A 22,810-nucleotide genomic window follows, 5' to 3' on the forward strand; every position below is an offset into this window, starting at 1 on the left:
AAATACATCTTCGTAGATCACTCACAGGTTGCTGAATAATTGCAAATGTGTAATTTCTGCCATTTTAAATGGGATTAAATAAGGCGATTTGCGTTAGCACCTTTCATACTGGATTGCTATTCACATATTTTGAAATTCTCTCCTAAACATTTTAAATTGAAAAGCACAAATCAGAGCAGTGTCACTCTCTCTTTCCAGAAGACAATGTTATTGTTTGAAATTGTATTGAAACTGACTGAGCTTGAGTTCTACCTGTCTTGTGCTACTTCAGCACAGAGCCATGGAAGCAATAATCATGTTTGAGCATCACAATCCTCAACAGCTCCTGCCAACATTCCCTGACTTTAAGAAAAGACAGATCTAATATTAGTGTTACTCACAAACTTTTCTGTTGCTGCATTTGGATTTTATTTTCTGTTTTGCTGATGTGCCGGAATGCTTTATTGTATTTATCTTTTTTTGAACTATTTGGTATGTCTGTAAATTACCAGAAAGTAGTCTGTCAGTCTTCCTGCATTGACAAATAAAGCATTCAGTGCTTTCTTGGTCATTACATGTCATGATCTGATGCCTTGGCCCCCGTTCAGCAGGCTGTCTGTACACATGGTGAGTGAGCATCTGGGCTGCTGATGCTTCTTGCTGTTACCTTCTAGAAAAACCTAAAAGACAAAGTTGTATGCATTCAGTTGTATATTGATTATACTTCTCTATTATTTCTTCTGAAATACATCTTTTACATATTTAAAAAGCAATATAAATGTATGTGATATTGTTGTCTAACCACATTGAAATACAGTTTGTTTTATATATTTCATGCTATTGGATACAACATTAGCACCTTTTTAATTTGTCCTTGAATATGCATCAAAGTTCTCAGTTGTTGCAAGTTTTACTCTGTTGTGCTGTTAGTTGGTGAAGAATAGCTTATCTTGGTCACAGCTTTTATCTCACTTGTTTAACACCAGCATATGCAGAACAGCATACTGCATGCAGAAACATAGGTCTCAAAAAACAGCAATCAAAACTGCAAAGCAGATTGTGCATAAAGATTGTTGGAAGCATTGCTATGCTTGCCAGAAAAATTGTTTAACCATATGTTTGAAGCTCACTTTTTAATTTAAGGATAGTATTAGATTCACAATGTTTAACTATCACCACGGAGCAGCAGTTTCCACATTTCTGTTCATGCATGTGCAAAGAAGGCCAAACTCATTGGATAAATTTTCTTATAGCTCAAAAGTGAAATGATAAAGCCATCTAGCGATAAGAATGAGTATTCTATGATTTTCTATTTTCTGTCACCATATAAATTTTTACCTGGGTAAACATATTATATTCTCATTTTTTTTCTTTCATTTTTTTTCCTCTCTCGGAAATGTATAAATCAAACTATAGCCTTTAGTTAATGCCTTACTTCTTACTACAAATACAGGCCGATATTAAAACATTGTTTGGCGTTTCCCTGTCAAAGTTCAAAGGATTTGATTTTATCAAAACTTGTTAGAATAGTGAAACTGCTAAGCTATTTTAGAATTATGTATTTAAAAAGAAAATAATGACGCTGTTCGAATGTACGCCCTAGCCACTCAATCACTATGTAGAGCAGGGATTATGTATCACTACTTTTCCCTCCCTGGTGTTCGCATGAGCCTGGCTCCTTGCATGGTACCTGCACCATCGTTGTTTTCTCTTACCCACCAAAAGATCCCATGACAGCTCTTGCAAAGCATATTGGGAAATATCTGCACACCCTCTAGTGACCATCAATGGATGCTAGTTTTAAATAGTGGGAAGTTTTGAATGCACTTCCTGGTTTTAAATGCACTAATTATAATTTTGAATGCACTTATCCTTTATTGATTTAGGAAAGGTCAATTTTGCTAGATTGTGTGGACAGATGTTGCTCGTAGTGTTGAGTACTGCTATATCAGGAAAGAGTTTGTTTATGTATGTGGATGAAAATTGTATGAATAAGTATCACAAAAAATATGAGTCACATCTGCTGAGCTTGGTGCATTTTATGAGATCAGCTTTGTGATTACAGTCTAGATAAATTTTGCACAGCTTTAAAAATTCCCCTCCTCTGCCATAGATTCCCTCAAAGGTGCATGGCTGAACATTAAGTGCTTTTTGATTACAGAAGGTTTTTTTTGTTTGTTTTTATTGTAATCAGGGCTTGAAAATGTTAAATTAAAAAATATTTTTAATGGTTCTTGAAGTCATGGCTCTCTGTTCTCAAATTTGTTTTCCTAATAAATGTTGCCAAATCTAAGCAGAGATGTTTGATCTTGTTACAGTATAATACTAAATATGGGTTTCTCTTCTTCCGCAAATCTAAGTCTGTTCCCCCAGCTTGTTAGGTCCAAATGTCAGGTCTCAGACTTTTTTAATTCATAAGCCAGAAATTGTGTCTTATCTTGTTACTAAGACAACGGGAACTAATGAATCATCATGTGAAGCTCTTAACAATGGGCCTACTTTTTAAACTATTTTGTTTATAACTTTTCTTAATTTTTTTCCTAAAATTATGTTGCATTTGCAAAATGCACATTTTTATAAAGCAAAAACAACAACAACAAAAAAAACAGCAACATTATGTTTTGGCCTTCCTTGATTATATACAAAGCACACTGGGCTGCTGTGACACAAAGTATGTGTATTTTTCTTTTTTTCTTAGATTACATAGTGAGTGACTGAGAGGACAAACATGTCAGCAATGTGGATCACTTTCCTTTACTATGTGCACAAAAAAGTGCTCTGGGCCGCTCTTATTATCCCACATTCCTACAACTACCTGGAAAGAGACACATTTTTTCTGCTGTTTCAAAACAGGACATTCACCTTTTTTTCTCATCTATTAGTTTAAACAGTCAAACATTTTCTGTGGACTTTTGCTCTTAGGATCTATATCCATCCTCTTTGGAAACAAAAGAGTGTCAGGAGAGAAGAATGAGGCCTGGGATCTTAATTAAGGATCATAGCTTTATAGTGTCTAACTGGATGGATAAAGTAATGAAGAAAGTGGGAGGAAAATAGACATCTAAATTATATATATTACCATGACCACCTTGGGGCTAGACTGATGTGAATGATTTCTATAGTTAAAAGCTGGGCTGAAATATTATACTATTTTATTTGAAATTAAAAAAAAAACATGATAACATTAACATACTGGACAAAATAGAAATTTTGAGAATAAGCTAAACTAATGGAAGTGATCAGGCTTGAAAAAATATTGTGTAAGAATTTCAGTCATTTAGCTTTGAAATTGGGGTATTTCCCCCCTTTTTTAAACATGTATTTGTGGTAACGGCAGTCGGCGTGTGTCAAAAAGCTTCAACAATGCAGATGTAACAGTCAACCAAAGTGAAGTCCCTACTAGCTGGCATTTACACTGACAAAAGAGCATTTACGGTTGCTTCGAAAGCTACCTAAGCCATGTAAACCAACAGTTTTGTACCTGCAAGATTAGTATATGTTTTTGGGACTTACTGTTATGGTAACGAGAAACGCTGTCTAATTAAAGCAAATGGAAAAACATTAGCATCCATTTTAAATGTATTTTCTTTTATCCATTTCTTCCACCTGGAGAAGGTTTGTCTGATGTTAATGTTTTTTTTATGTCTCCTACTTCCTTGTCCATTTAGTTCTATTTTTTTGCTTCTCTGGCATGTTAAAACCCTTTAGCTTTGCTGCTGTAGCATATGCTTGGTCCTGCATGGTCCTGCAGGCGCCATTCAACTGCACTGAAATTACTACACGAGTAAAACAAATTTTTTTACTCTTGTTGTATTATAACCTTGACGGCATCTAAATTTTTAATTCAATTCAATTTAAATTCAATTCAATTCAGCTTATTTATATAGCGCCAATTCACAACAGATGTTATCTCAAGGCACTTTACAGTTCACCAGATCATACAGTCAATTTGATTCAAAGTTTTCTATCTAAGGAAAACTAATTGATTGCATCGACTCATTGATTTGAATGCAATCCCTCACACCAAGCATGCCTGTAGCAACAGTGGAGTCTGTCACTTAGATGTGCCTCTAAGATGGCAGACTGTCATGGCGCTTTGCAAAACGAGTGACCAGGCTTATGTATAAATTAATATGAAACTTTTTGCTTATGAAAAGGTTAGTGGAGGTAATTATATATGAGTAATTACCCATATTTAAATGCAGTCATCAAATTCAGGCAGCAAAAAAAATTATAATTTACTTTATGTGTTTAAATCTGTCAATACTTATATACAGAATGTAGGACAAGCTCCCAAATGCACCTTAAAAATTAGCACAGATAGTCAATCCCAACAGATCGTGTGACAGCATCAAAATCCTTGACAGTTCCACTGGGATGATAAAGATGCAGAAGCATATTTAATATATCTAAAGGACTTTCTTAAAATATGTCAGTTTCAGTCTTTTCAACCTTTTTTCATATCTTGTTTTACTGTATGTTACTACAGTATTTGTTAATAGAATCATTATATAAAGGAATCATAATATTTAGGTTAGATTTTGTGGCTAGATTAAGTACTACATCCTGTAAAACAGGCATCCCCAACCTCGGTCCTCAAGGCCCGCTGTCCTGCAGGTTTTAGAGGTTTCCCTGCTTTAGCACAGCTGATTATAACGATTACAGTAGACCAAAAGCTTGTTAATCAGCTTTCAATTAAAACAGCTGTGCTGGAGCAAGGAAACCTCTAAAACCTGCAGGACAGCGGGCCTCGACGACCGGGGTTGGGGATGCCTGCTTGAAACCATTCTGTTGTGAGGAGTTGTAATCAAGACCTTTATCCTGCCCCATAAACTACTTCACACCTGTTAAGCTTGAAATCAGCAGAGAACTGGAGACACTCCCCTTGCAAATGTGTGCCAATGTGAAGGAAAATGTAAAAGTCCGATCATAAAGGATAAGAGAAAGATGAATATGATAGTGGCTCCACGAGGTGTTTATATGCTGGATGAGTAATTGTTATCCAATTTGTTGAATTGAGGTTGGAAAACAAATCAGCTGAAGAAATACAAGAGCTAAAATCTTCTGAAGTGCAAGGGAGAGCCATGAGTCAAAACTGATTAATTTCTTTGTAAAGTGCCTTGAGATGACATTTTCATGTGAAATGACGCTATATAAATAAACCGAATTGAATTGATTTGAAGCTGTTAAAAAGTAACAGTAAATGGAAGGCCAGAGTTAAGAAGTGTATGGTGAAGCTTGATTGGGATGAATAAGCGTTGAGCAGTGTATGGTCTGGCAGCAGGGCAGAGATAAAGATCTGTACAGATGAGAATGGGGTTTGCAAATGAGAGGCAGCCTGCAGCTTAACTTGTGATACAGACCTCTGATCTCTCATCCTTGATCTATTTCTGGTAATCAAACATAATGCAGGCCCTCTTTTGGAGTGGAGAAGAATGCTCTTCAACAGAAATGAATGGGGGTAAAAGGAGAGGGAAGGAGCAAAAGCCAATAGCTCTGCTTAGCACAGTTTAAAACATTAATTAAGGTAGTTTAAAAAAGTCCCACGTCACTTATGTGAGTAACATTTTTTTTAGGAATTCAGATGTAGAATAGAATAGAAAATAGAATAGAATAAAAAATAAAATAAATACTCCAATATTGTTCCAGAGGGGAAATTCATACAGTTGGCTACAGTAAAAGCTGAGCTCACAGCTATGTCTGGAAGAAAAACAAACCAAACTCTGTCGTCTATAATTAAAGTTGTTGTTGGCAACAGCCCAGCCTATGCCTTCAAGATGGTGTCACAGCCAAAGAGAACACCCGCCCAGATATAGCTACTATGACAAAAAAGCATAGAACATAAAGTTAGACGTTGGACTAAAAAATAAAACAAAATTGGAGAAAAGTAAACTGAAGAACAATGATGAATAGTAGTCCCTTTATCCTCCAGCAGCTTAAACCTATAGAAGACACCATAAACTTTGTTTTGAATAACCTGAATCACTATAACTACAAGCTTTACCCAAAAAGAGAGTTTAAGGCTATTCTTAAAAGTAGAAATGGTGTCATCCTCATTGATTAAACCTGTAAGGTGGTTCCACAGGAGAAAAGCCTGATAACTAAATTATCTGTCTGCTATTCTACTTTTACAAATTCCTGGAATTCGCAGAAACCTACAGTTTGAGAGAAAAGTGCTCTGTAAGGAACATAAGGAAAAATCAGAGATAAGATATGGCGTTGTGTTATTAATGGCTTTATATATGTGAGAAGGAGAACATCCCTGCTGACCAAATTACAGTACCATTTCAGTCTGTTGCGAGAGGTCGGGCCATTAACCATTCATTGGTTTCGTTGGGAGCTGGAGAAATCCCATCTTTCTCCAGCAGAGTCCGCCGTGGATCCTCTGAGGGAGCCTCCTGCACAGCTGCAGCTCGTCAAAGATCATCAGAGGATCCACTATATAAGCTGTCTTCAGACCTTGCCTCAACGCCGCAGTGTTGTTCCAGTTGGTCAGCGCTAAAGCCTAGATCCTCAGTGTATCTCCATGACTTTGAATCCAGTCTGGATTCTAACTACTGTCTCTGTTTTCCAGGAAACCCGTGCCTCCTCTGTGAGATCTCTGGAAGAGCTAACCTGCCGAGCCGACCCTCTGAGCCAAACCCTGAAGATTCACAGAGAACCCCCAAGCAGCTCAGGACTAGAGCTGGGAAATCTAAGCCAAGGTCTGTTCAAGCTAAGACGTGAGACGCTGAAGCAGCAAACGGACTCTGCTGACAAACCCTTCTCCAGAACCAACAGTGACTCTCCCAAGGTTAACCTGAAGAACCCTCAAGGTACAATCAGTGAACCAGTGGAAATCAAACCCTGTCAGCAGTCACTAACTGTGCTGTCTCTCACGCAGACTCCGGTGAACCAGTTCCCAGGCCCGAACCAGAATCAGTACATTCTGTGTGTTTTGTGCTTTAATAAACTGTTCAACTTTTCATCCTTGTGTCCGTCAGTGGTGTTCTGCATAACTGGGTCTCCTTCAGTTAACCCATCATGAAAGATTTCAGGTGTGTTGAAGAAGGGTTGCATGTAATAGCTGCAGTACAGTGACACTCAAGGACCAATGTTGCTTACCCCTCATCAGAAGGCACTTTAGAAAGTGAATTGAATAAAATCTTACAGATTGGCAAAAAAAAGGTTTTAATCTAAAGAAATGCAACTGATTGCATTGAGTCAATGACCTTAAGCATTTTTTCCTCTGTATGAACTTGTAGTAAAGTAAAGTAGTGGCCAGTCCCTTGCATTGTGTCTTTGACTTTTCAGCAATTTCTCATACCTATCATGTATGTAGTCACAGTGGAAATGAAAATTCCCAGTTCAATAGGAAGAAATCTCAAGCAGAACCAGGTTCAGTGTAAAAGGCCATTGGCCACAACCATCTAAGTGGTTGAGAAGACATAGCATACACAGAAAAGGAACATGGATGCATTGATCGGCAAATAGTTTCTGCTTGAGAGGGAAGAAAACTCTCTAGTAGTTCATTAAGAGGCTTTATTTAAGAGAGAAACAACGCCAAGCAGATGAGCAGATTTAAGTCTGAAAGACAATTGAGTGCACATACTGATTGATGATTTACTGTATAAGGGAGATTGAACATTAAGGGCATTATACCTGAAAAAAAATAAAATAAAACATTCTACTCTTTTTGACAGGGAGCCAGTGAAGGGAAGGGATGTAAGATCTAGCTTTTCAGTGTCACTCCTGGTAAAAGAATGTGATCTTTCCCCCCCCCCCAGTAGTAAAGAAGAGAAAATTCCTGAAAACTGTTTGATCTAGGAGTTTTAATACACAACCTGATTCACAAACATTTATACTGAAAAATTTTAGAGGTCAAAAATCAAGTTGTTGTTTTTTTCCCTCAATTATTAAGCATATATGATTTGTGCTGTAGAACCATGTAATTACATGTTCAGGAATAAATCGGCAGCCATTCTTGGCAATTCTTGAAGCACTCAGTGATCATGTGCTTATTTGTGTCAGAAAGAACAAATAAGCAGTGTGCAGGTCTTTTAGTAAATTTGACAAACACAACTGCTATCAGTACTTTATTCCCTTTTACTTTGCCATTTGTCTGCTTTGCATTTCTTTCTGTGTCACAAGTTAAATCCATTTACAAAACATGACTTGTAGCACAAAATACTAAATATCATAATTCAGGCTTGACAGCATGTGGTAAAAATATTTGACCATACTGTATTTATTGTTGTGTCACAGGGCTAAGTACTTGTAAAATGTATTTGCTAATGCATTCCTATCTTGTTGACGTTGCTCACCATAATAGATTTAAAGACAAACAAGAAGGGGAATCATTTTATGAGCTTGATAGCCAATCAGTTTAAGCAATTACAGAGAGTCATGCTTCTGCCTCACTAGAGAGTAAATGCGGCTGCAAGTCTAAGCTGATATTTAATATACTGTAAATAGTGTTGGGTCCGTGGATCATTGACATCCTGGGTGGTTAATAATCTGTCAGGAGAAAAATAATAAAAAAGACAGTGAGATAAATAAAAAAACATAGAAGCTTTAAGCTTATTGAGTAGTCTAAAACCAAAACAGTAGGTTATTTTTCAATCCATTTGAGTCGTTAAGCTGTGCATTTCACCATTTGCTCATAGTCTATAAAATTATTTTCAATGGACTGAATTGCTAAAATATTCTAATTTTTATTTGATATTTTAAGTGTGAAGTACGTATCTTGCAAATTAAAAAAATTATTTGATTCTGTGTTCAGTTCATCTTTTTTGAGCGAGTTCACAGCAAATGTAATCTCAAGGCACTTGTCAACATAGAAGATCCAAATTTCAGATGTACCATATTTAATCAAAATGGATTTATTCCTTTTCTAGTCATATGAGTCAAATTGTCAGATAAGCATCGACTCACACACACTCTACTTAAATTTGTCATATAGCTAAATTCACTAGATGACATAAAACTAGTTATTAAAAAGTCAGTGGTCTTGAACAAAGCCTGAGACTTAATGAAATATTTTTAGTTTTTGTCACATTACAACCAAAAACTTTAGTGTATTTCTTTTTAGAATTGTATGTGATAGAGCAAGACAAAACAGAACTGATAGGATAATTATCATTGATGATGTGTGAGCTAATTACACCTTAATAATAGCTGCCTGTTGCATGTCGGAGATGGTATTTTCCCAAATAGTTTATCTAATTAAGGCAGTTCCTCTGTCTGGATATACAGTTATAATCTTCATTCTATATGTAGCAAATATTTGGGAATGGAATGAGAACATTGTCCCTCAGCTAAGAACAAAGTGTAATATTTTGATAAGGCTGGATCCATGGATGTCTACTCATCTGGTAACGTGTATGATGTAAAATGTGATGATGTGGCAGAGTGGAGATGTATAAAATGCCTCTTTAACTGTTAATTGAGGCCACTTCCCCTAGAAGTGAGCCCGGGGTATGCAGCTGCCTTCTGTAACTCTAAGCAACAATGTCTATCAAAATCTGTTGTCATGTCTCCTAGTTATTTAATACATATAAGTTATAAAGAGTTTTTATTGTTTTTAGTGTTCTCTTTTCAGAAAAAAGAACAGGATAGAGAAAGCTACACAGAGAGCCTATCTTTGACAGTACATAATATTAAAATGGGATTGAAATTATTTTCAGAAAAGTTCTCAAACAAATAGTTGAACTGTTTGGGGAGCATATCTGTTCTTTCCCACCTACCCTCAACTTTATGGAATAATTTTCATTTTAATTTCAGCTTAAAGTCTTCATATGCAAAACCAACTGCATAATCCCTTGAACCATTTGCCTTTGCTAGATACGTCGGTTAGACCTCAGTTAGAATGAATGTTAGGGATATGTGAATATTATTGTTTGTGTCTTAACACAAATATTCAGTTGGATTTAGGCTGAAACTTTTATTTGAGCATTGTAAGTCATGTTTGATCTCCTACATTGTAGCTCTGGCTGTGTGTTTCAGGACATTGTACTTATTAAAATAAACCTCCCAGTTTGAAGCATTTCAAGCCTTCAGATTCTCAACAGGATTAAATATTTTAAAAAATATTTTTGCATACACCTATTCATGAGCTCCAACCAAAATTATCTTTAATGCTCAAGGTAACAAAATAAATAAATCCCCACAGCAATATAGCATTAAATCATTATGTGCTATCATGGGTTTGCTGTGTGTTAGTATACAGTATACTCTGTAGATGCAAGAAGGCACCTTCTTTCATATGATTGCAGTGTCCCTCACATTGTATTAAGTAAACCTCTGACAGATCTTTCAATGGCTCTAGGCCTGATAACAGTGACGGTTTAAAGAGTTTTCCTGCCAGTACATGCTTCCACCTGAGCTGCAAATCACATTTGTCATTGGGCAGTTAGCTGCTCCTCTAATTAATATTCTCTTTGTATTATCTGTCAGTCAAGGTAGACACAGCATTTTGGTAGGTTTGTAGTTGTCCTTATTCTCTTTAAATGATCAGATGATGGGAACAGTGTTCTTGGAGTTTGCTCAACTATTTCTCCATCTAATTCTGTACTGAACATATCAATACCTCTGCTCTCTTTGTTGTTTTCCTTCATCTTCATGGTACTGTTTGTTTAATGATGCCGCTGGATTTATACTTCTATTAAACCACACACATATGGAGCTTCGTAACGAATGACTTCTAAAGACAGTTCATTTAGAATAGATTTCATTTCTGAATATTGGAATAAAGTTTGTTAATCTAAAACTTGTAAGATTTCTGTTTTGAATTAATGCATCATTATTTTTCTACTTCACACTTATGTGCCCACCTCTGTTAGATAGATACATAAGAATTCATAAAAAATTACTAACAAAGATTTTGGTTTATGAAAAACTTTCAGACATTAGAAGATTTGTAAGGCATTGTGAGTTCTTAAAACAATTAATTCAAATCAAAACCCTTTTGCTTTTATCATGAACAATGTGTATTTGCACAGTTTATCTTTAAAAATGCTTTTGTAAAAATGTATTACCGTTTGAATTTCTTTAATGATAGATCCTTCTCTGAATCCTTCAACTGACAGCAACAGCTCAGACTTTTAAAAGTCAAAGTCACAATGACAGAGATGTGAAGAGAAGCATGCTCTGCTTCAATTCCTATGTCCCATTTTCTCTGTTTTTTCACTGAAACAAATTCTGCAGTGGAGCCTGTATAAACCGCCTAGGACCCTTTTTATTTTTGTATTCCAGAAGTTTGTTTCTTAAGTGTTGCTGAGCAGCTATATAATGTGATTGTAAAGCTTTGTGACAACCTGAAAAGTAAACAGTCATCCTTCATCCACAAAGTAAAATGATTTTTAATAGCTGTTATGCTGCAGGGGGTAGATTGCTGGATTGTTCCAGCCCACTTGCCTCCAAACATATAAGGATCCTGTGTTGATCAAGTTGTTCTGAGTCGTTGCCTCAGTCACAATTCTAAATAGCTCTGCCCTGTATACACTCTTTTAGGGTACCATGGATAAGACAGGTGAGGTTAAAGAGCAAATATTGTTTTCTTTTTAATGAGGTCTTAATTTTTTATCATAGGTATCCTTTAAATATAAGAGACAAAATGAGAAAAATCTGAACAATCACACTGGATGATTTTTTTTTTAAAGAAACTACTAGGAAAGTGTGTAGAAGTCAATTGTGAGAATAATTATAAGAGAATGGAAGACATGCAATACCACTGATTATCTCCCTTGATTCGCAGGATCTCATCCTGTGTGATAAAAATGATTATGAGAATGGTGAGCAAAATTTCCTGAACTACACAGAGGCATCTGATGAAGGACCTGCAGAGAGATATGACCAAAGTAACAAAGGCTGCCATCAGTAACACACTACTCCATGAGTGGCTCCAACCCTCCAGTACTTGGCATGTCCCCCTGGCTAAGCCAGTAAATGTCCAGGCTTGTCTAAAATTGGCCAGATCTTAAGGATGATCCAGAAGAAGAGTGGAAGAAAATCCTTTGATCAGATAAAACAAAAATAAAACTTTTTGGTACAAAATCAACTTTTTGGAGGAATACCTCAGATTCCACATCCCTAGTTCTAGTTCATAAATTAAAAGATAAACACATCTGACAAAAAAATCTGATGTTTTTTTTTTTCTTTGTCACATAACTTTCCTATTTATTAATAGGTAGAGTTCCAGTCAAAGGTTTACATTTACTTATCTTCAGTCAACTTTTATATTAACTCTAGGGCTTTTCTGTAATCTTTAAACCATTTTTTTCATTGAGAGTGAAATGATCGGCCAACTATTTCAATTATTTTTTGATAAACAAGAATCGACTGAAAAACTTCAAACTTCTTGTGGATTTTTTTTCATCTACATAAAATCAAAAGTATGCACAGAGGCTCAATAAAGAAATAATCTAAAATCACTAATATTTCCACAAATATCCTGAGTCAATCTTTAAAGAAACCCTTTACTTTGTGTAGGAATTAAGCATGGCCTTCAGGAACTCTGTGATGTCAGAGCTGATGGGATCTCATGCGTAGCACATGGTGTTTAAAACATCTTACATATAGCTTTATTATTTAACTTTATCCCCACTTCAGATGTTTCCATCACAGCTTGATAGTTTGTTGAATGTGTTCAGGATTTGAACTTGGATCTCTCTGGACTTTCTTTTCCAGATAAATGCAGAATCAGATTTTCTATGTCTTGAGTTGTAAATAAAGATAATGATTGAAGTTTGGAACACCAGCTTGTTCATGAACTGAATATGACTCAATATTAATCATTAACTGCACTCACTGTGGACATCCTGATCAGTTTGAGCCTTGGTGGTCCACATTTTGTTTCTGAACATTCTCACAAATTTTTGATCATCTAAAGATTTGGGTCAGATGGTTGAAAGTGAATACAGTTCAATGTACGTTTCAATTGGACTATCAAGAAAGAACAGTTCAAATAAATAATTCAAAAGTACAACATTGATCTAATGTATGTTGATCTCTGATCATACACAGAGTAAGCATAAAGTCTAAAATGGTCAACTTAATCAAAAATTATCTTGTACAGTGCCTAAGCCATTCCCTTATTGTAGTTATGTCTTTTATTCATTCAGTCTTTTAGATTAACATCTAGAAGTCTAGAAAAAAGCGTTTATGAGCATATGTTTATTTAAGCTCACTATCTCCAGACAAGTTTGTTTCTTGGAGTTGTCCCTCAACTGCAGACACAGCCAACACACAGCTGTTACAGCCATCTCTGGCACTTCAAAACTCTCTAAGCGCTATAAATCGAGTGTTTTGATCAATACTTTCAGTCCCTGCATATCATGAGGCACCTAACATCCTTTACCCTCGTTAATGAAATATTGGGCAGATTGCGACAGTTTTGAAAGTCAAATTAAGGCAGAGTTATACATTTCTGTCACTGCAGGCTAAATTTAAACTAATAATCATTATCGTTGTTTTCTCTCCCTCCCCAACTTCTGGCTTGTCATGCACTGCTAATCTGGACATCCACGCAGGCTCAGGTCAGTGCTATTCATTGTGTACATATTCTATGCTTTAGCTAATGAGGAGAAATGCATGCCAGATCTGAACAGTTCACATGTACTGCTGTCTCCTTCATCTTCAGCATACAAATTTAGCAATTTAAAGGGATAGTCCATACCGAATCCGTGTGAATAATATTTTGTCCTAATTTTACTTTTACGTGCTCTCATTCAGAACATTAGCTCTTTGTTATACTATAAATTGCCAGCTAGATTTTTGAGAATGTGATCAAAAGAAACTGGGCTGGGGTAGAGCACTTGTATTTCTTATCAAAGAAAATTGATTCCAGGCCATTTTAAAGGAGAACAAAAGAGCCGAGGATAGAGACACTCTTGGAGTAGATGAATATAACTGATTGCCAATTCTACCTTATTCTGTATATGTAACCTTTAATGTACTTGAAAGAAAAAAAAATTCTCTGGGTTTTGCTCAGTGTTTATAGTTTATATCAACTTAATTTTGGATAGTTTCTTTTTTAAACAGCATTATATGTTATTGTTTCTCTTATCAGCTACAGTATGTTTAGAACAGTAGATTAAAACACTTTTATCTATTAGCAGATTGTAAATTCATAAGGTTACTGATGAGTGATGGTAAAATATGCTTAATGTGTAACACATCAGACACCAAAGAATAATTGTAGTTAAACCGAACTCTCCACATTGAATTTCAGTTCATAAAGTGAAAATTAAATCCATAATTTAACCAGTAAGGGGGAGGAAGTCAGGACTGTTGACAGCATGCAATAACTGGTATTGTATGAGCGTATAAGGCTGTTTAAGTAATCAGAGGAGAATGGACCGTCAATCAAAAAAGAGAATCTGAATTACAAAACTTCTACCTATTCAATTCTAAAAGGTTTCTGCTCCAGTTCTGACCAGCATTGGAAAACTGACAATAGTATCGGAAGTCCTACTTCTCTAAACTGTCTTTATTGCTACATAGCTTTATAGTGAAGCGCTACACACTGATAGTAACAATCTCACTTCTCTCCTGTAATCAGTCACTGTTTTGTTAATGAGGGTTTAACTGCACTCCAGTAATTGATAATTCCAGTTTCAAGCACAATGGGTTTCCCATCACTAAATGGAAAAAAACACAACTTAAAACTTTGTTTTCTTTCAGCAACATGTGTGCTCCTAAAAAATTTGTATAAATTTAGTAAATACTTAGTCAACAACTACAGATCAATTTTATCTCCTTTAATTATCTTAGACACACGGAAAAAAATTTGATGTTGCTACAGCAAGTGATTGAGCATAAGTAAGCATTAACTTACAGTACCCAATAAACTTCACTCTTATATCCAGTTACCTTATTACCTTATACATAATTTTACATAAACTATTTTTTCAAGCCATTTTCTGTGCTGTGATCCAACATATTTGGGTTGTTCCTTCTCTTAAAGTTACATCTGTTTTCTAAAAGAGAGACTGTATTTGTTTGGAAAACATACTTTAGTCTAGCTTGACCTTACTTATACAGAGCTAACTTAAAATTCCTGCATAGATCTTTTTTTAAGTGCCTTTTGTCACACGTCTGTTGTTACAGATTCATTCAGCATCTTTTCCTTAGTTTTTGTTAGAGAACTAATCCATTACATTAGTTCTTTGACAGATGTACAGATAATGCTGCTATTTTCATCAGTTGACTGACTTTGGACAGGTTTTTGTTTTAAAGAATCCTGTTTTAAAATGACTTATACTGCAATATGCTTCGAAAATATATAAAGGCTGGTTTGTCTATATTTTATAATGATGATTGCCCTATGATACCGCATTCATTAAGGAAATTGCCGTACTTTTTTGCAAAAGCTTTTTCTCATAATTCAGACTTTAAAGGCCGGTAAATAGTTAAAGAAAGAGCTTTTTTTTTTTTTCAAAAAAAATTTTTTGCAGATTTTTCCAACCTGTCTATCTATCTGCAGTAGTAGTAAAGAAAGTGGAAGTACGGAAGTTGCCAGTTTTCCCAGCACGGGCATCTGCAGGGACAGATGGGAGATGATGACGGTGTGTAATAGGCATCTGTGTGGCCCCAGGGAAGGGAATACTCGACACTCATTCCCACTCTCAAGTCTGAGCACACAAACACTCAACACGCATTTAGTGACACACATTACAGCTTGTCATAGCTTTTCCCACAAACTGTCCTCAAGAGCGTACCTTTTACTGTGGTAGACAGTTACATAGATTGAGAGTAAACATGTGTTTTTTAGAGGAACATTTTGCTAGCTGCTAGATTCATCAGCTGAGTGGGGAGAAGTGAATGAGCTCAAAATCCGGCAAATTACATCCTTGGCTGGAGGGGTTGTTGCCATGGTCATTGCCATTTCACACACACCATGCTGTTTTTCTATGTCCTACATAGGTTTTTTTTCAGTGTGGACAAAATAGTTTGTATCCCTTTCTTGCTGCTGCAGAATGTTAAGTATACTTAGCTCTGACGCACAGTCGAGATTCTTTGTATAGAGCCTCTCTCGTCTGTTGACTTTTGTATCTAAAAGGCTTTTACATTTTGTTTGGCATTTCTTTTCACTTATTTACACTTTAAATGTCACAAATAAAATGGGCTTCTTTCTGTTTTTTGCCTACAACAAACCATAAAGGGAAAAAAAACTCAAAAAAGGAAGCTGTTAGCACGTATTGTATAAACTTAGACTTTAAAAGAACTAGCTTTCCGAAATGAAAAGAGTTAAATTATTCCTGACATTCTTCCTTGTAGAATAGGCTTTATATAGCGTCAGTAGAGTGTAGGTCAGCATCAGCAGGGAGGTGCACATGGTTTCACTGCAGATGTCTCCCACAGAGTAGCAAAAAGACCCCTGACTGAATAGCACACAGATGGCATAAGCTACTTAAGTTGCAGAAAATTAAACTAAAATTTTGAAGAGTTCATGATTTATTTATTTTGTTTTCTGGAAACAAAAAAATATTAAATGGAAGAGAAAAGTCAACTCAAATATAATGAAGATTGTTTTAATCATGTTAAAATACATTTATTTCTTATTTTGTATATCTGCTTATCAAATTTAGGACCCACTTAGTTAGCACTGCAAGCCAGCATACCATTATACAGTGCAATGTAAAAAAATCCAGAGAAAATGAATACCAGCCCCCTAGGAAATGCACAAAGTTATAAGATTAGAATTAATTTCAGTAATTATAAAATAACCGTAATCAAATAAGCCATTATACAGTATAGTGATATACACAAGAATATTCATGATGATATAAGTGTCAGTTTCTGAAGTAAAAACTAATAATTGAATAGCATGTCTATAGTATAGTGATAGAATTTAATCTAATCTAAAAGAAATGTTGTGTCTCGGAAATTTTGAAGTATAAATAAAAATGTATAATTAGTTTTTAAGATTTACTCTTTATTTACAATAACATTTGAGGAAGTTAAATCCAACCCCCTAACAAAAAAGTTTTTTTTATATAACATTTTAAAGTTGACAGTCATGATGGACAGAAGTAAGACAGGATGCAGAATTTTGTTATTTAGATGGCTTAGGATAGTTAGGTCATTCTTTAGGTAGCGGGAAATGATCGCTGTTAAAATCAGGAACATATATGTCATGAATTATTCCACAAATACGGTTTGAAGTATTTCTGCAAGTTACCTGTATATAATGCCAGTGCCTGATGTATGTTTATGTTTTCTGGCAACTGGTTTGTAAGCATGTTTTGATGCTGCATTTTTGGTTCTATTTTTTATGTATTTCTCCTTTATTCTGCTCACATATACGGTGTTGTTTGTGTGTGTCTGCTTGCCTATGCATGCATGTAGGTGTATGAGGCTGTGCCATGCCAGAATGAATGCAGCCAGTACGAATGGCAGATCGAACCCTGGTCCATTTGCACAATCAACACTGTGGATGACCTGCCAGCCTGCGGGGAGGGAGTCCAGAGTCGGAAGATCAGGTCAGTAAGTGGATTCGGGTTGGCAAACCATTTGCTTCACTTGGCAGGATACAAAAGTAGAAACAGGGTTGGCAAGAAAACTGTAGCCAGTTCACACTAAGGGGAAACATTCACGACAAGCTAATGCCTCACAATGAATGTTGATAGATAGTTTGTACTTTGTTTTTCTTTTTTATGGTGGTCAAATAGCATCAGAGACAATGGGGAATTGAATTAAGTATACTGTAAAGATCGATTGTTTAGCTATAGGCTAAATGGCATTAAGCAAACTTGAGCTGAGTACATTTAACATTTGCATGTTAAAAAAAAAACAAAAAAAAACAGCATTCCATACATGCCTTATAAAATATTAATTCTGTTTGAGCCTTCTTGAACCTTCTTAACCATTATATTGCTCTAAAACCACAAACCTCTGTATTGTATTACGATTTTATGTATTAGACCAACATATATTATTTTGATATAGAACGAGAACGATGGCACATCTATCACAAACAGAAAACTAAAATCTTTGGCACACATCTGCAGTTACTTTGCTGAGTCAATACTTGTTAGAAATAAATGTTAATTATTTGCAAAATTTAGTACTTGCAGCTTAGTCAGATTGGATTAATAGCATCTGTAAACAAAAATATGTAATACTTGCCATAGGTTCTTAATTGAATTTCGATCTGAAACTCAACATGGATGCTTGAACACAACGTGATTTGATGTAAACACCTAATCTGTAGCTCTGCTTGGGTGTTTATTGTGTGAAGTTGTGTTCATATCATGTTTACAAAGAGGGTAGCTTGTATACAGGTACATAAGTAGCAATATACCCAAACATGTCCTTTCACATGGCAAACAGCAAAAATCAACTGATTGGTTATTAATTCAATGTTTCAGTAAATGTATGTTTTTCCATCTAGTGAAAATGTATTATTTAATATCTGTGTTAGTCTAACACAGTTTCATATAAAAAAGAAAGGAATATGTTGACCCGTGCTTTAATAATGACAAAGAAACACATAGAGAAAGCTCAAAGGACTAATACGAACTAGACTCTTAGGAAACGCTAGCTTCATATTTTAGCAATCCATGTGAAAATCTTCAAAATGAATCTGTGTATGCAAGTGGGACGGAGTCATAACAACCTCCTGAGACTTGTTCTGAAGGTGCCTCTGGTGTTTTTCTCTAGGTGTGTGATGAAGGGAACAGCTAGTCGGGAAGATGCCAGCGTAGACGTCAGTCTGTGTGATCAGGAGGAAATGCCTCCCAGGGCCCAAGTTTGCTATTTAGCCTGTCCTAATGACTGTGTAGTGGCAGCCTGGGGAGCATGGAGCAACTGTCCTCCGGTAAGAAACAAAATATTTTAACTTTCTTTCCTTTGACACATTGTGTTCTGTAGTATGATGTAGAGAGATTTTTGCTAAAATGTTTTGCCACTAATATATGGCATAAACAAATAAGTAAATAAACAAATAAACACACAAACAAACAATAATTATATAAATAGCAGGATAGTGGAAAATTTTTACTATGGATAAATAAAAAAACAAAAGCATTTTGGAATAAAGTTTAAAGAAAATAGAGCTTTGGATATAAAAGAAGAAACTGTAGTTTAAGATACATGTCTTACGTTTTTGGAATCAGAAATACCCTATGAACAAAATGTCTGTTTTTACATGGAAGTCAATTGGAGATGGTGCTACATATAAACAAGCAAATGCATAGTTCACATAAATAAATATGAAAATATAAAAATTTATGCAAATGCAAGCTGTTTAAGAATAGCATAATGACAGTGGCAATATCATGGCAATTTAATAAAATTAGATTATATATTATTTATATACACATTATGTATATACACACTTAGATGTTTGTTTTTTCTTCTTGTGTTCTTTCTTTGTTTTGTTTTCCTCCAACATTGTCAGAAGAGGAACTGGGTCTTGTTAATGAGGCTACTAGCTGATGGTTAGAAGCCGTTTTTTGTGATTGACAGTAGCCTCCTGGCTCCTGCCAAAGGGGAGAGTCTAACACAGTATGTGTTAATGGTGGCAGTGGTCATCAACAAACTTTTCTGCTTACCTCTTGGTTCCTGAGATGTACAATTCAGGAACAGCAGGGCATTTCTAGACAATCACCCTCTCTGCAGCACTAAATATATCCTGCACCCTTGTCCCTGATGATGAGAGCACCAAAAGAGATGATGATGGAGTAAAGGGTTGACTTAATAAGCAGAAGCGCACCATCATTGTCTTTGTCCATCTCCACTGTTTGAAGAGTGGTGAGCTCCAGACTGTTCTGGCTACAGCAGTTCAATAGATGAATCTCCCACCTATAGGATGGCCCAGTGAGGGTGGTGTCACCTACAAACTTCAGGAGCTTGATAATGCTCCTGAAGTCAGGACCATCAGCTCCTTGCTGATGGTCCTGAAATCCAAGATCTATTTACCCAGCTTCATATAGGGCAGGGGTAGGCAACCTCATTTTTCGTGTGCCGCTTCTGCATGTATCCCTTTTTAAACACACCAGAAATAAATTACTGGGTAATGGCAAGGCCTCTGCTAAAATTACCGACATGTCAAGAAGGTAATTTGGCCATTAGTTTCAGGGGTGTTGGAGCAGGGATGCATGCAAAAGCTGCAGTGACGTCGAGGAATAAGGTTACCTACGCCTGATGTAGGGGTTTGTGTCTACCAGGAAGCCTGTGATCTACCTGCAGGTGAAGTGAGGGAAACTCAACTGGAAGAGCTTGTTCTGCAGGATGATATTGAAAGCGGAGCTTAAGTCTACAAACAAGTTCCTGACATTGGTTGCTGGGAAGTCAGAGTGATGCAGGAGGCACTGAAAAGCCAAATGAATAATTTCACATGAAAACTAACTAGGTTCAAGCCTCACTTCTGAAAACACGGTCCTCCGCCATAATACCCTTAGCCTCAAACATTATTCTTCACACTACCCACACTATGCTTTGGATTGTGTATACATAAGTGGATTGTGATGGAAGGCTTGGGTGCAATTTCTTGGCTTCAGAAACACATTGAAAGACAGTCTCTGGGCAATGATGTTAAATTATTTTACCCTATATGAAGTTTGGATATCTGTAGCTAGTCACTCTGCAGAAGGAAATGGCCCATGCAAATGGTGGCCATGTTGAGGGGGATTTACAAAAGTTATTCTGGCTGTTCTATTTATCTGAGAAAACTGTTTGTGCTACTGGGAAGCAGCATGGCTGTTTAAGAAAGATGAGCTATGAAGAAAATCAGTTGGAGGTTATATTATGATTGATCATATGATAATCTGATAATAAAAAAAAAGGTTATAATAAATAGTCATAATGTACTTTACATTAAAATATCTCAATCTACCACATAACAACAAGGACAAATCTACTAACATGTAAAAGCTAAAAGTTAGAGTTAAAAGACTAGATATAAATCATAAAATCTGGAAAATTTGACTCTTTCTGACAACCAGTCCAGATAGCAGCTGTCAGACTTACAGCTGTGACTTACAGCAAAGCTTTAAACAGCTGTGTTTATCTTCATCCACCCCTGAAAACCCCTACCTGATGCAAAGCATTGCAAACCAATGTAAGGTGATATTGATTAAATAAAACATAACTATCCTATCAATAAAGAAACATTGAGGGAGAGGAAAGATAAAATAAAAATCTCTCTAGCCCACAAGATTGGCGTGTTCATTTTTAGGCAAGTGTGAAATGTTTTTAACTCTTCTTCACACTTTTATGTGTCTTTACAGGTTCTATTTTGGATTCTTGACCTTTGGTTACTGTTAAAAATCAGTTTTCTTTGTTTGCTATGCTGCAATACTTAAGTTCCGTTCCAAGTCTATTTCATTTTACTGAAATTAATAAAGATTGTTTGCATCACACTGCATTAATCTATCCTAAATATAAATATTTCCCCTATTAACATTGTCCAACTATGGTCACTTCTTTCCAAATATGTTCATATGCACACAAATATTCTCTTCCTCATCTGTCAGTGAAGCTGAACTACAATGACCACAGAACGTTTTGTTTTTAAATTTGCAACCAACATTTAGTTTTGCTGAATACAGACACAAAAACAGCACCCTTTACAGGTTTAATAGATTACTCTGTGTATGGTAAGGAATTAAATGTGCATATACTCCTCTCAGCTGTTTGTATCTTCTATTGATCAGTGTATGTTCTCCATACTCATAAAGGCAAAGGAACTGCACTACTTTGCTTTTGTCACAGATGCAATTCTACTTAAAGCTAGTTAGTTGATCAGCTTTACGCATGCCATCAAGTTTATGCCCAATTTTATGCAAACAAACCTTTCTAAAAATCATATCCTTTGTGCCCCTCATCAACAGACTGGTTTTACATGGCCTAACCACTCTAAGTCTTTGTGTATGGATAGGTGTCAATGGACAGGGCCATGGTGGATGGGGGTGGGCATATGTAAGGGAGAGGTAAGAGTAGATTTGGTGTTGGAGGCTAGATATAATTAAATAATTATTTTTATAATAGAGAATAAAAATAATGTAGGGAAGGAAGTAGCTGTGCTGGTCCTGGCAAGAGTTAGTATTATGTTAGTATGTATACTATGTAAATGCTTTGTCCCCTCTAAATAAATCATTATAAATGGCGGAGGTGTTATCGGTCATGATAGCTGTTACAGTACAATACCATGCTGACCACAGAGATTGTACATCTGGACTTATTTGACAGAAGCTGTTCTCTATGTTGCAATAAGATCCTGAAAACAAACTTTTTCTTTTTTTTTCCTAAAATTTATACAAAGTTACTGTCAAGTTTGTGTGGATATGGTTATATGTGTTTGTATGTATGTTGAAATATTCCTAGCTGAAAGATCTTAGATTGTTATTTAAAACAGCTGCAACAATAATAAAAGTACTCTTATGTTTTTGTACTAATTACTTCATCTCACATTTATTTTTTATCACCTTTCTGTATGTATTTTTTCGTCCTTCTACTGCTGAATATAATTTAACACCTGTTTATGTCCTTTATAGGTCTGTTCCATTTCAGAAATAAAACTTTTGTTATTTGTTCAACCAAGAAGTCACATTTTAACACTAATTCCAAAATATTTGGTGAAAATGATTGGTGTTTCCATTTTCTATTGAAAGTTTGGCCCCAGGCTTTAACACATTACAACTTGTTCCCCAGTGTTGTAGCCACAGGCTAGTGGTTACACGGACATGTTTTAATGTTATAGGTTTTCTGTCAGAAATAGCAGTTCACTGAACTGGAACATTGGAGTAAGAGAGAGAACAGAATAAAAGCAAAAAAGCAAGAGAGATCACTTAATTAATCTGTTAGGTTTCTTTTCTTCTCTTTTTTTTTTTTTGGTCTGGCAGACATG

General features: G+C 35.7%; 1 protein-coding gene across 1 annotated transcript in view; it reads left to right on the forward strand.

The window, feature by feature from the left end:
* The window catches only part of thsd7ba (thrombospondin, type I, domain containing 7Ba), a gene marked incomplete at its 5' end in the record, with an annotated part of 167,317 nt that overhangs the window by 111,751 nt on the left and 32,756 nt on the right, over window positions 1-22,810 (forward strand). The window contains 3 exons of the mRNA XM_038275473.1: window positions 13,488-13,493; window positions 17,308-17,441; window positions 18,622-18,778. Coding sequence (XP_038131401.1) covers window positions 13,488-13,493; window positions 17,308-17,441; window positions 18,622-18,778 — 297 coding nt within the window. The remainder of the gene's footprint in view (window positions 1-13,487; window positions 13,494-17,307; window positions 17,442-18,621; window positions 18,779-22,810) is intronic.

This window comes from Cyprinodon tularosa, unplaced genomic scaffold, assembly GCF_016077235.1.
Source record: "Cyprinodon tularosa strain WSP-4 unplaced genomic scaffold, ASM1607723v1 ctg96, whole genome shotgun sequence".
NCBI classification, from domain to species: Eukaryota; Metazoa; Chordata; class Actinopteri; order Cyprinodontiformes; family Cyprinodontidae; genus Cyprinodon; species Cyprinodon tularosa.